Below are 13771 nucleotides of genomic sequence, written 5' to 3' on the forward strand. Positions count from 1 at the left end.
AGTTCGGATCCCGGAAACGAGTCCCTGATTCCACCCAGCTCTGATGGGTACCTGACTCTAGTTCACCCAGCTCTGATGGGTACCTGACTCTAGTCCACCCAGCTCTGATGGGTACCTGACTCTACTTCACCCAGCTCTGATGGGTAGCTGACTCTAGTCCACCCAACTCAGATGGGTACCTGACTCTACTTCACCCAGCTCTGATGGGTACCTGACTCTACTTCACCCAGCTCTGATGGGTACCTGACTCTACTTCACCCAGCTCTGATGGGTACCTGACTAGTCCACCCAGCTCTGATGGGTACCTGACTCTAGTCCACCCAGCTCTGATGGGTACATGGGTACCTGACTCTACTCCACCCAGCTCTGATGGGTACCTGACTCTACTCCACCCAGCTCTGATGGGTACCTGACTCTAGTCCACCCAGCTCTGATGGGTACCTGACTCTACTTCACCCAGCTTTGATGGGTACCTGACTCTAGTCCACCCAGCTCTGATGGGTACCTGACTCTAGTCCACCCAGCTCTGATGGGTACCTGACTAGTCCACCCAGCTCTGATGGGTACCTGACTCTACTTCACCCAGCTCTGATGGGTACCTGACTCTAGTCCACCCAGCTCTGATGGGTACCTGACTCTAGTCCACCCAGCTCTGATGGGTACCTGATTCTAGTCCATCCAGCTTTGATGGGTACCTGACTCTAGTCCACCCAGCTCTGATGGGTACCTGACTAGTCCATCCAGCTCTGATGGGTACCTGACTCTAGTCCACCCAGCTCTGATAGGTACCTGACTCTAGTCCACCCAGCTCTGATGGGTACCTGACTCTACTCCACCCAGCTCTGATGGGTACCTGACTCTAGTCCATCCAGCTTTGATGGGTACCTGACTCTAGTCCACCCAGCTCTGATGGGTACCTGACTCTAGTCCATCCAGCTCTGATGGGTACCTGACTCTAGTCCACCCAGCTCTGATAGGTACCTGACTCTAGTCCACCCAGCTCTGATGGGTACCTGACTCTACTCCACCCAGCTCTGATGGGTACCTGACTCACTATAGTTAAATGCATCTGAACAAACTACTGATCTATACTGCCACTTATATGCCGAGGGCACATATACATGTGAAATCAGTTTTATCTGCCCAACGGATTGCCAGGACTGATAGGGCAGCTGCACAGTGTAGACTGACAGTGTAAACGTTTCGAAGGGAAATAAATTAAGACGTACATGCAACCACAGGGGAAAAAACTCAGCATTTAGAAACTACTTGTTAAATCAATTCATGAGCTCATTAGCTTTTTAATTAGCTATATTGATTAAATATTGATTCCATTTGGTAGCCTGTACTGTACAAACTGTTTTGTTCTATTAAATCCTGTTACATCTTTCGTTACATAATGGAGAGAAATGTATTACATTTTATACTTTCTTTATTTCATGTGTAGCGTGAGCCTTCGGAACGTCAGATTACTTGAACAAGTGGACCGTCAGATTACTTGAACAAGTGGACCGTCAGATTACTTGAACAAGTGGACCGTCAGATTACTTGAACAAGTGGACAGTCAGTTTACTTGAACAAGCAGTCCGTTTACTTTGTGACTTATGCAAGCAAGCACGTTCGATGCTATTTAAGGACACGTTAATAGAATGTTTGTAGTAGACACGTGACACTAATTTCTAATTTTACGTTGCTAAGTATTACAAAAAGTGTAAGTATTTGAATCAAAATAATTTAAAAAATAATTATATATAAATTAGATTTATATGGAGTCACATCTCTCTTTCTTCCTCTCCCTATATATAAAAATATTGCATATATATATATATATATATATATATATATATATATATATATATAGCCCTATTCACCATGTTTACCAACATTGTTATTAAGGCATGCTTGCTAATGAAGTACATTTGAAAATGAACACAGGTAGATCTAGATGCATGACAAAGATGCAATTGTTGTACGTGCATTTTATTGTGACAGCGGTCATGGTTCACTTGATGGGCACAAGCTGTAAGTTTACGGTACATTGTTTTTTCTACCACACCATTATCTAGTTAACTACAACAATATCCATTTTTTTTAACCAAACCACTATCTAGTTAACTACACCAATATCTAGTAAACTACACCACTATCTAGTAAACTACACCACTATATAGTTAATGACATCACTATCTATTTAACTACACCACTATCTAGTTAACTACACCACTATCTAGTTAACTACACAACTATCTATTTAACTACACCACTATCTAGTTAACTACACAACTATCTAGTAAACTACACCACTATATAGTTAACGACATCACTATCTATTTAACTACACCACTATCTAGTTAACTACACCACTATCTAGTTTTTTTAACTACACCACTATCTAGTTAACTACACCACTATCTAGTTAACTACACCACTATCTAGTTTTTTTTAACTACACCACTATATAGTTAAAGACACCACTATCTATTTAACTATACCACTATCTAACTACACCACTATCTAGTTAACTACACCACTATCTAGTTAACTACACCAATATCTAGTTTTTTTTAACTACACCGCTATCTAGTTAATTGCATGGGACAACATATTTCGGTAAACATCACGATGATATTATTTAACTTTAATTTTGATTCAATTATTCACACAAATGTAAACAATGTTAGAAAAAATACTTATATTAAAAAAAATGCAAATTACTTCCCTTTACTTTGTTTCAAATTATAACAGAATCACAGAATTCTGTGTAGGGGGTAAAACGAAGCCAATGTAGTGATATAAGATGAAGTAGAGTGATATAAGATGAAGTGTTGTAGTGTGATATATGATGAAGTGTTGTAGTGTGATATAAGATGAAGTGTTTTAGAGTGATATAAGATGAAGTGTGGTAGTGTGATATAAGATGAAGTGTTGTAGTGTGATATAAGATGAAGTGTTGTAGTGTGATATAAGATGAAGTATAGTGGTATAAGATGAAGTAGAGTGATATAAGATGAAGTAGAGTGATATAAGATGAAGTAGAGTGATATAAGATGAAGTGTGGTAGTGTGATATAAGATGAAGTGTTGTAGTGTGATATAAGATGAAGTATTGTAGAGTTGAATATTGAAGAAATAACATTAGTGTTGTGCTAACTAGAAAGTCCAGTAAAGTTCTATCTGTATTTTTACCTAGCCACAGTCCTGAAGTACAACCCACTGATATTCGAAAACGAAACAGCATCTAATGACACTAGTAGCAGAATAGGTAATTTGTGTTCGTATTTAATGACACTAGTAGCAGAATAGGTAATTTGTGTTCGTATTTAATGACACTAGTAGCAGAATAGGTAATTTATGTTCGTATTTAATGACACTAGTAGCAGAATAGGTAATTTGTGTTCGTATTTAATGACACTAGTAGCAGAATAGGTAATTTATGTTCGTATTTAATGACACTAGTAGCAGAATAGGTAATTTGTGTTCGTATTTAATGACACTAGTAGCAGAATAGGTAATTTATGTTCGTATTTAATGACACTAGTAGCAGAATAGGTAATTTGTGTTCGTATTTAATGACACTAGTAGCAGAATAGGTAATTTATGTTCGTATTTAATGACACTAGTAGCAGAATAGGTAATTTGTGTTCGTATTTCATGACACTAGTAGCAGAATAGGTAATTTGTGTTCGTATTTAATGACACTAGTAGCAGAGTACATACCATATGTATCTCATATGTTTTTAGCATGTGTATATAATATATGTGTATAACATGTGTATTGCATGTGTATATACAATAGGTAATAGAGTGTTTGTAACACATGTGTGTACAGCAGATATATGCGCTATGTAATATAATGCGTGTAACATATGAACGATATGTGTGTATAAGATGTGTGTACAGCATGTGTGTAAGCTTACAGCATGTGACACACTCTACAGCCTGCAGCGCTGCAGTGGACATCGTGTTTCTGATCGAATCCTCCGAGCACGTGAAAGGCCGCGAGAACTTCACCCAGATGCTGTGGTTCGCCTCCAACATCTCCCACAGTTTCCTCATCAGCCCAGACGATGTCCTTGTGGCCGGTGTGGTGTTCAGTGATGTGGCCAGCAAGATGTTTGACCTCAAGGACCACAGGGACAAAGCTAACGTTCAGTCGGTTCGTCCTCTTTACATTTTGACACACACAAACGTTTCTCTTGGACGCCTTTATGTTGTTTTATTTGTAGTATTTCCATCGAGTTTGTTGATAAATAAAATACCATGCAATCAGCAGCAACGTTATGCTATATAATGTAATTTAGTTTTCTGACCCCGGTAATCTATTTGACTGTCACGTGTCGCCCGTCCTGTGTTGTAGGCTCTACTGAACAGTCCTTATATGGAGCGAGATAGCAGGACAGACGAGGCACTGAGCCTGGTGGAGCAAGGCGAAATGTTTGGTCTACAGGCCGGTGGTCGCTACAACGCTGCCAGACTGGTCATTGTCATCATGGCCGGCTCCTCGAGCAGGCCGGACAAAGGTCAGCTATAGAGGTCACTCACGTCTGACAAAGGTCAGCTATAGAGGTCACTCACTTCTGACAAAGGTCAGCTATAGAGGTCACTCACGTCTGACTAAGGTCAGCTATAGAGGTCACTCACGTCTGACAAAGGTCAGCTATAGAGGTCACTCACGTCTGACAAAGGTCAGCTATAGGGGTCACTCACGTCTGACAAAGGTCAGCTATAGAGGTCACTCACGTCTGACAAAGGTCAGCTATAGAGGTCACTCACGTCTGACAAAGGTCAGCTATAGAGGTCACTCACGTCTGACAAAGGTCACCTATAGAGGTCACTCACGTCTATGTGTGATTCACGTCCTTCAAACTTGACACAACGTGGCTCTTGTTGTATCTGTTACTGTAGAGTCAAAGACAAAATATTAGGGGTCGTCCATAAATGACGTCACACACTTAGGGGAGGGGGGTCCGTAATTTTGTGACGGTGTTTGATGAGGGGGAGGGGGGTGTGACGTATGGTGTGACGACACACTATTGCATTATGAATAAACCGGGAGTGATCTCCCCTAAACTTTCTCGAATATTCTAATATAACACTACGGGAGATGGCAACTCGGGACATAGACAATATTTTTAATCCATTTTTAATTACTTAAACTTTTTATAATAGAATAAAATCTCGTAAAAAAAGGATTGCACACCAAGTGACGCCAAATAAAATATGCATAATAGTGCGGGATATTATTAGTACTTTATAAATTCACGTGCGTTTTTTTTTTTTTTGAGAAATCGGAAATAACGTAAATTACTACTTCCGGTCGAGTGAAATTCCTCAAAATTTGATAGAAGGCAGTGAATTAGAACTTTTACTTACATGTGAAATTTCACGTATCTATCTGAAATAGTAATCAAGCTATAGGCTTTTGAAAAATTCAAAGTAGAAAAAGTTCCACTTTCGGTTATCGGAAATCGCTCAAAATTTTACGTTGATACGGATCTACGATTTTGATATAATACTTATATATGAAATTTCATCAACCTAGCTGTAACGGTACTCAAGATTGCAAAACTATGTTTTTCCGACTCAGAGAGCCCTAAAACGTCGAGATTTGCAAAAATCTCGATTTTTTTTTTGCACGATTACAAGACTTTCTATATACTTCGTATATACGAGACAGTAAAAAAGCAATGTTACAAAACGAATTTTAGCCGTTATTTCGCGTTTTAGAAAATTATTTTAATACATAGTAATAGGAATTGATTAAAATACTACGTTGACAGAGTTCAGACAAGAATTTGGAAAAATATCGTATTTTAGGAAAAAAATCAACTGCTATTTTCTAGTGGGTGGGGGGGGGGGGTGTAGGCTGAGGTGTGAAGTCATTTGCGGGGAGGGGGGGTGGCTTTTTGTGACGATGTGTGACAGAGTGGAGGCGGAGGTAAAAATCGTTTTTAAAAGCGTGACGTCATTTATGGATGACCCCCTTATGTAACATTATTGAGATATTATGGTATCTGTAGCATTATTGACAGTATATTATTGTATCTGTAGAGTTAGTGAGCAGATATTTTGTATGTGTAGAGTCAGTGAGCAGATAATTTGTATGTGTAGAGTCAGTGAGCAGATAATTTGTATGTGTTGAGTCAGTGACCAGATATTTTGTATCTGTAGAGTTAGTGAGCAGATATTTTGTATCTGTAGAGTTAGTGAGCAGATATTTTGTATCTGTAGAGTCAATGAGCAGATAATTTGTATGTGTAGAGTCAGTGACCAGATATTTTGTATCTGTAGAGTCAGTGAGCAGATAATTTGTATGTGTAGAGTCAGTGACCAGATATTTTGTATCTGTAGAGTTAGTGAGCAGATATTTTGTATCTGTAGAGTCAATGAGCAGATATTTTGTATCTGTTGAGTCAGTGACCAGATATTTTGTATCTGTCGAGTCAGTGAGCAGATATTTTGTGTGTGTAGAGTTAGTGACCAGATATTTTGTATCTGTAGAGTTAGTGAGCAGATATTTTGTATCTGTAGAGTTAGTGAGCAGATATTTTGTATGTGTAGAGTCAGTGAGCAGATATTTTGTATCTGTAGAGTAAGTGAGCAGATATTTTGTATCTGTAGAGTTAGTGAGCAGATATTTTGTATCTGCAGCTTTAGCCTCAGCAAAGAGCCTGAAAGACCAGGGCGTGGCCATCATCTCGGTTGGAATCGGCGACCAGGTCGGCTGGGAGTTGACCAGCATGGCTAGTGGCCCCCAGGAGATCTTCAGGGCCGACAGCTTCCATTCGCTGGACAGGCAGAAGTACAAGCTGATTAAACGGATCTGTGACGGTCAGTTCATAACTTTGTGACGGTCAGTTCATGACTTTGTGACGGTCAGTTCATAACTTTGTGACGGTCAGTTCATAACTTTGTGACGGTCAGTTCATAACTTTGTGACGGTCAGTTCATGACTTTGTGACGGTCAGTTCATAACTTTGTGACGGTCAGTTCATAACTTTGTGACGGTCAGTTCATAACTTTGTGACGGTCAGTTCATAACTTTTGTGACTATCATTTCATAACTTTGTGACGGTCAGTTCATAACTTTGTGACGGTCAGTTCATAACTTTGTGACGGTCAGTTCATAACTTTGTGACGGTCAGTTCATAACTTTTGTGACTATCATTTCATAACTTTGTGACGGTCAGTTCATAACTTTGTGACGGTCAGTTCATAACTTTGTGACGGTCAGTTCATAACTTTGTGACGGTCAGTTCATAACTTTGTGACGGTCAGTTCATAACTTTGTCACGGTCAGTTCATAACTTTGTGACGGTCAGTTCATAACTTTGTGACGGTCAGTTCATAACTTTGTGACGGTCAGTTCATAACTTTGTCACGGTCAGTTCATAACTTTGTCACGGTCAGTTTATAACTTTTGTGACTATCATTTCATAACTTTGTGACGGTCAGTTCATAACTTTGTGACGGTCAGTTCATAACTTTGTGACGGTCAGTTCATAACTTTGTGACGGTCAGTTTAATACTTTTTGACGGTCAGTTCATAACTTTTTGTAACAGCTCTTAAGTCTGTCGACAAAATAGTGCATCTCTTTTCGGACCCACATCTATTTGTTTTTGTTGAAAACGCAAGCCAACAGCATATAACATTTTATTTTAGAAAAACTAATCGAAAGATTACACTATTAAAATACAACATTACTTAAACATAGCTCTATTTATAGAGTAAGTAAAGTAAAGTTCCCCTTTCTATGGGGCAAGTGAAGTAGAGTTCACCTGTTTCTGTGACCTCGGCATATGAAGAGATAGTGGGGTCAGCACTATGCCCAGCATCCTTTCCCTAACTTAAGTTACCCAACGGAGGTGGGTTGACTTGGGGATGGTCAACTAATTTAAACCAGGATTCGAACTCGAGACTTACGGGTTAGCAGTCTCTACCACTAGGCCACTCCTTCCCATTCTACTTTTAGATAATGCTTAAAGATAACACTGAAACATAACACAATTAATGACAAAAAGAGATCTAAAAATATGGATTATTGTGAGTTGTGCCCATGACGAATGTCTAGGAAGATTTATCAGACAAGCCACCCTACAAGAGATAAGGCTGAACTACTCGTGTCGTATACAGTTTACAAGCGACATTTTAAGTCGTGTGGATCTAAAGGAAATGTCGTTCTTTTTGTGCGAGGAGTTTTTAAAACTTGCACTTCAACCTACCTATATCTTTACCGTATCTAAAGACTAAATGATGGTAAAAAAATAATTAAATATAAAAGCCCTTTTATTGCAATGCGCTAAAAATTAGAAACTGGTAAAAATCAAAATCTTTAGCGGTTGTAACAATCTTTGGGACACGATAGCTTTTTTTAAAAATGTGTTAATGTGGCTGAAGAAAGCAATGATCGTTTTTTATAGGTTTTAATGCATTTAAAAAAAACACGTTAATATGATTTTACACAAGTTTTATTTTTTGTTTAGATAAAAATAGGGAGAAAAGATAACAATACATTGCTTTACCAAATAGAAAAATGTACTGGTTAATTCCCTTGTAAATGTTGAACTTTTATTTTACAGGTGTTCTTGATTAAGATGAGTTGCCTCCCTTCGCAGAGCTATTTGAACTGTTTGATACATAAGTAAAACCAAAATAAGGTTCAAGAACAGTTGTATCTAGAGGCCGATATCTATAGCGTGGTTTGATTCGTATTTCTTCTGGGCATGGACTGGCTACATGAAAACAATATCTCTGTATGGCTGAGTGGTGAAAAGGGGGGGGGGGGGAATGGAGTTTTGATTCTTGTGATGTATAATAATATTAGATACAATTTGATGGAATAAAATGGCATTTGTTAAAGTGTTTACAAATAATTGGGACACAGTATAGTTAGGTAAAAACAGACTAATTACAGCTAGCTAACAAGGTAATTAAAGCTAATTAACCAGGTAATTAAAGTAAATTAACTAGTGAATATAGCTAGCTAACCAGGTACAGCTAGATTACCAGGTTATTATAGCTGGCTAACCAGTGAATATAGCTGGTCAACGCAATGAATATAGTTAGCCAACCAAGTAATTATAGCTAGCGAACCTGTTGAATATAGACAGCCAACTAGTTAATTAAACCTAATTAGATTACCACAAGAAACAGATGTTTTACTGTGTCCACACGTCAATTGAATGAGTCATATCAAAACACCTGACATTCCCATCTGTCATTAGCCAGAAGTTTCTAGAAAAGACCATCTGTCAATTTCAAAAGACAATTTCAACATATTGCGGGACATTGGGGATGGGATGGGGGACTGACTTAATGGATCCTTTTTTTTCATTTTACGAATAGTGTTTCTGTTGGCTTAACAGTAAAACAAGTGGACTCAATATTTCAAAGCAATTTATTGAACATTTGAAGGCTCTAGTGTTATAACGATTTCAAGCGATCTTTTTAGGCCAATTTAAGTGTATAACTTTATTTCACAATACATTTTAATGTTATGTTTATTTGGATTGATCAATAAATATATACATGTATCAATATCAAGATTTGAAAGTAAAGAATCTTTATCGATCTTCGTCAATCATACACATTTGAGGTTAAATACGACGACAAACATACAAACATACAAACATGCACTATAGAGTAACGAAAATTCACTGGAAGCTACTTAAAAACCCAGTAAAGTGTAACAAACAAACATGGGCCATCACATGACATTAAGGCAGTCAGACAAACATTAAGCCAGTCAGACAAACATTAAGACAGTTAGACAAACATTAAGCCAGTCAGACAAACATTAAGATAGTCAGACAAACATTAAGCCCGTCAGACAAACATTAAGCCAGTCAGACAAACATTAAGCCAGTCAGACAAACATTAAGATAGTCAGACAAACATTAAGCCAGTCAGACAAACATTAAGACAGTCAGACAAACATTAAGCCAGTCATACAAACATTAAGCCAGTCAGACAAACATTAAGACAGTCAGACAAACATTAAGACAGTCAGACAAACATTAAGCCAGTCATACAAACATTAAGACAGTCAGACAAACATTAAGCCAGTCATACAAACATTAAGACAGTCAGACAAACATTAAGACAGTCAGACAAACATTAAGCCAGTCAGACAAACATTAAGCCAGTCAGACAAACATTAAGACAGTCAGACAAACATTAAGCCAGTCATACAAACATTAAGCCAGTCAGACAAACATTAAGACAGTCAGACAAACATTAAGACAGTCAGACAAACATTAAGCCAGTCATACAAACATTAAGCCAGTCAGACAAACATTAAGACAGTCAGACAAACATTAAGACAGTCAGACAAACATTAAGCCAGTCATACAAACATTAAGCCAGTCAGACAAACATTAAGCCAGTCATACAAACATTAAGACAGTCATACAAACATTAAGACAGTCAGACAAACATTAAGCCAGTCATACAAACATTAAGACAGTCAGACAAACATTAAGACAGTCAGACAAACATTAAGACAGTCAGACAAACATTAAGCCAGTCATACAAACATTAAGCCAGTCAGACAAACATTAAGACAGTCAGACAAACATTAAGCCAGTCATACAAACATTAAGCCAGTCAGACAAACATTAAGACAGTCAGACAAACATTAAGCCAGTCATACAAACATTATGACAGTCAGACAAACATTAAGACAGTCAGACAAACATTAAGACAGTCATACAAACATTAAGCCAGTCAGACAAACATTAAGACAGTCAGACAAACATTAAGACAGTCAGACAAACATTAAGCCAGTCATACAAACATTAAGCCAGTCAGACAAACATTAAGACAGTCAGACAAACATTAAGCCAGTCATACAAACATTAAGACAGTCAGACAAACATTAAGACAGTCAGACAAACATTAAGACAGTCATACAAACATTAAGCCAGTCAGACAAACATTAAGACAGTCAGACAAACATTAAGACAGTCAGACAAACATTAAGCCAGTCATACAAACATTAAGACAGTCAGACAAACATTAAGCCAGTCATACAAACATTAAGCCAGTCAGACAAACATTAAGCCAGTCAGACAAACATTAAGACAGTCAGACAAACATTAAGACAGTCAGACAAACATTAAGCCAGTCATACAAACATTAAGCCAGTCAGACAAACATTAAGACAGTCAGACAAACATTAAGACAGTCATACAAACATTAAGCCAGTCAGACAAACATTAAGACAGTCAGACAAACATTAAGACAGTCAGACAAACATTAAGCCAGTCATACAAACATTAAGACAGTCAGACAAACATTAAGCCAGTCATACAAACATTAAGACAGTCAGACAAACATTAAGACAGTCAGACAAACATTAAGACAGTCAGACAAACATTAAGCCAGTCATACAAACATTAAGCCAGTCAGACAAACATTAAGACAGTCAGACAAACATTAAGCCAGTCATACAAACATTAAGCCAGTCAGACAAACATTAAGACAGTCAGACAAACATTAAGCCAGTCATACAAACATTATGACAGTCAGACAAACATTAAGACAGTCAGACAAACATTAAGACAGTCATACAAACATTAAGCCAGTCAGACAAACATTAAGACAGTCAGACAAACATTAAGACAGTCAGACAAACATTAAGCCAGTCATACAAACATTAAGCCAGTCAGACAAACATTAAGACAGTCAGACAAACATTAAGCCAGTCATACAAACATTAAGACAGTCAGACAAACATTAAGACAGTCAGACAAACATTAAGACAGTCATACAAACATTAAGCCAGTCAGACAAACATTAAGACAGTCAGACAAACATTAAGACAGTCAGACAAACATTAAGCCAGTCATACAAACATTAAGACAGTCAGACAAACATTAAGCCAGTCATACAAACATTAAGACAGTCAGACAAACATTAAGACAGTCAGACAAACATTAAGCCAGTCAGACAAACATTAAGCCAGTCAGACAAACATTAAGACAGTCAGACAAACATTAAGCCAGTCATACAAACATTAAGCCAGCCAGACAAACATTAAGACAGTCAGACAAACATTAAGACAGTCAGACAAACATTAAGCCAGTCATACAAACATTAAGCCAGTCAGACAAACATTAAGACAGTCAGACAAACATTAAGCCAGTCATACAAACATTAAGACAGTCAGACAAACATTAAGACAGTCAGACAAACATTAAGACAGTCAGACAAACATTAAGCCAGTCAGACAAACATTAAGACAGTCAAACAAACATTAAGACAGTCAGACAAACATTAAGATAGTCAGACAAACATTAAGACAGTCAGACAAACATTAAGACAGTCAGACAAACATTAAGACAGTCAGATAAACATTAAGGCAGTCAGACAACCATTAAGATAGTCAGACAAACATTAAGCCCGTCAGACAAACATTAAGCCAGTCAGACAAACATTAAGCCAGTCAGACAAACATTAAGACAGTCAGACAAACATTAAGACAGTCAGACAAACATTAAGGCAGTCAGACAACCATTAAGATAGTCAGACAAACATTAAGCCAGTCAGACAAACATTAAGCCAGTCAGACAAACATTAAGCCAGTCAGACAAACATTAAGCCAGTCAGACAAACATACATGGGTCATCACATGACATGACAAGCAAATGTGCTTTTAAAATGTGACGTTCTTCAAAATTTGACACGTGATCAAATAAAATGTTTACAGCCGAGGCAGCCGTTGATACAAACATGTTGTCTCCAGCCAAACTCATGCATGCACGAAACTAATACAGCTCATTATCTGGTTTACCGCTAGACTTCACTTGTTTTGATCCAGCAATGGTTGCTATTGTGAAGTATCCATACGACAAAATACTAATGACCCACAGGGATCTCTGAAAACACGGCTGACTAAAGCCATTATCAGTCGCGCCTATGTAATGAGTTTCAACTTTTAACAGATGTCCGTGTCAGCAGTTTTCTAAACTTTAGATAGCTAACGCTTGTAGGATAGAAGATAGAAGAGTAGACCATTCAATGTTCACAAAAAACGAGGATGAGAAAAAAAAACATAATACAGATCCTTCGTATTGGGATTATCCACATAGTGTAATAATATTTATCTATTAGGATATATATATATATATATGTAGATAGATAGATAGATATATATATATAGATATATATATATATATATATATATATATATATATATATATATATATATATATATATATATATATATATATGTATATATATATGATTCCATGGCAAATACCACTTGTCTTGCTATATTTTGTCCAGAGATTTTTTGCCCTTGATTTTTTTGTCCTATATGGTCATTTTATTTGTCCTAAGAAAGTCAGTCCTGTCCCCATATATACATAAGTGAAATAGTTGTCTTCCCTGTTGTCAGAATGCCGTACACTCTTTAACAACTGTAATATCTATTTCACAACAAAAAACAAAACAAAAAACATAAGTTATTTTACTTTTGATCGACACTTTTGCGAATGATGACTGATGTTTGTAATGCAGCTATTCCTATCAAGAATATGAGAACGTCTATTGAGTTACCTGTCGTTGGTATACACACTTGTTTCTTCCTAATCACAACAATAAATTCAACTTGAACTTTAACATTTTAAACATCCATTTAATTAAGCTCGCTAGCTAATAATTGTTTCATTACCAATAAATAATCGCCTTTAACAGGCTGGGGGTTTGTGAATTAGATTTAAAAAGTCAACCCAATCATACACGGACATTAGGTGGGTTGAACGTGGGT

General features: G+C 37.3%; 1 protein-coding gene across 1 annotated transcript; it reads left to right on the forward strand.

The window, feature by feature from the left end:
- The first annotated feature begins 1348 nt into the window (after positions 1-1348).
- On the forward strand, positions 1349-9529 carry LOC131949743 (collagen alpha-1(XXII) chain). The gene is made up of 7 exons (XM_059311614.1): positions 1349-1715; positions 1946-2022; positions 3190-3261; positions 3938-4155; positions 4357-4519; positions 6651-6830; positions 8580-9529. Exons 2-7 carry the CDS (start codon positions 1950-1952, stop codon positions 8591-8593), a joined length of 720 nt encoding a protein of 239 aa, XP_059167597.1. The 5' UTR covers positions 1349-1715; positions 1946-1949; the 3' UTR covers positions 8594-9529.
- Positions 9530-13771: the final 4242 nt, after the last annotated feature.

The sequence above is a fragment of the Physella acuta genome, unplaced genomic scaffold (assembly GCF_028476545.2).
Source record: "Physella acuta isolate Inbredline_101_S28 unplaced genomic scaffold, ASM2847654v3 ptg000713l, whole genome shotgun sequence".
NCBI classification, from domain to species: Eukaryota; Metazoa; Mollusca; class Gastropoda; family Physidae; genus Physella; species Physella acuta.

What these genes read in the sequence shown, in the direction of transcription:
- LOC131949743 (XM_059311614.1), top strand. Translation starts at nt 1,950, where the DNA reads ATGACAAAGATGCAATTGTTGTACGTGCATTTTATTGTGACAGCGGTC. An exon ending in TGACACTAGTAGCAGAATAG is followed by an intron (nt 3,262 to 3,937) that starts GTAATTTGTGTT and finishes CACACTCTACAG; the next exon opens with CCTGCAGCGCTGCAGTGGAC. An exon ending in CTCGAGCAGGCCGGACAAAG is followed by an intron (nt 4,520 to 6,650) that starts GTCAGCTATAGA and finishes TTGTATCTGCAG; the next exon opens with CTTTAGCCTCAGCAAAGAGC.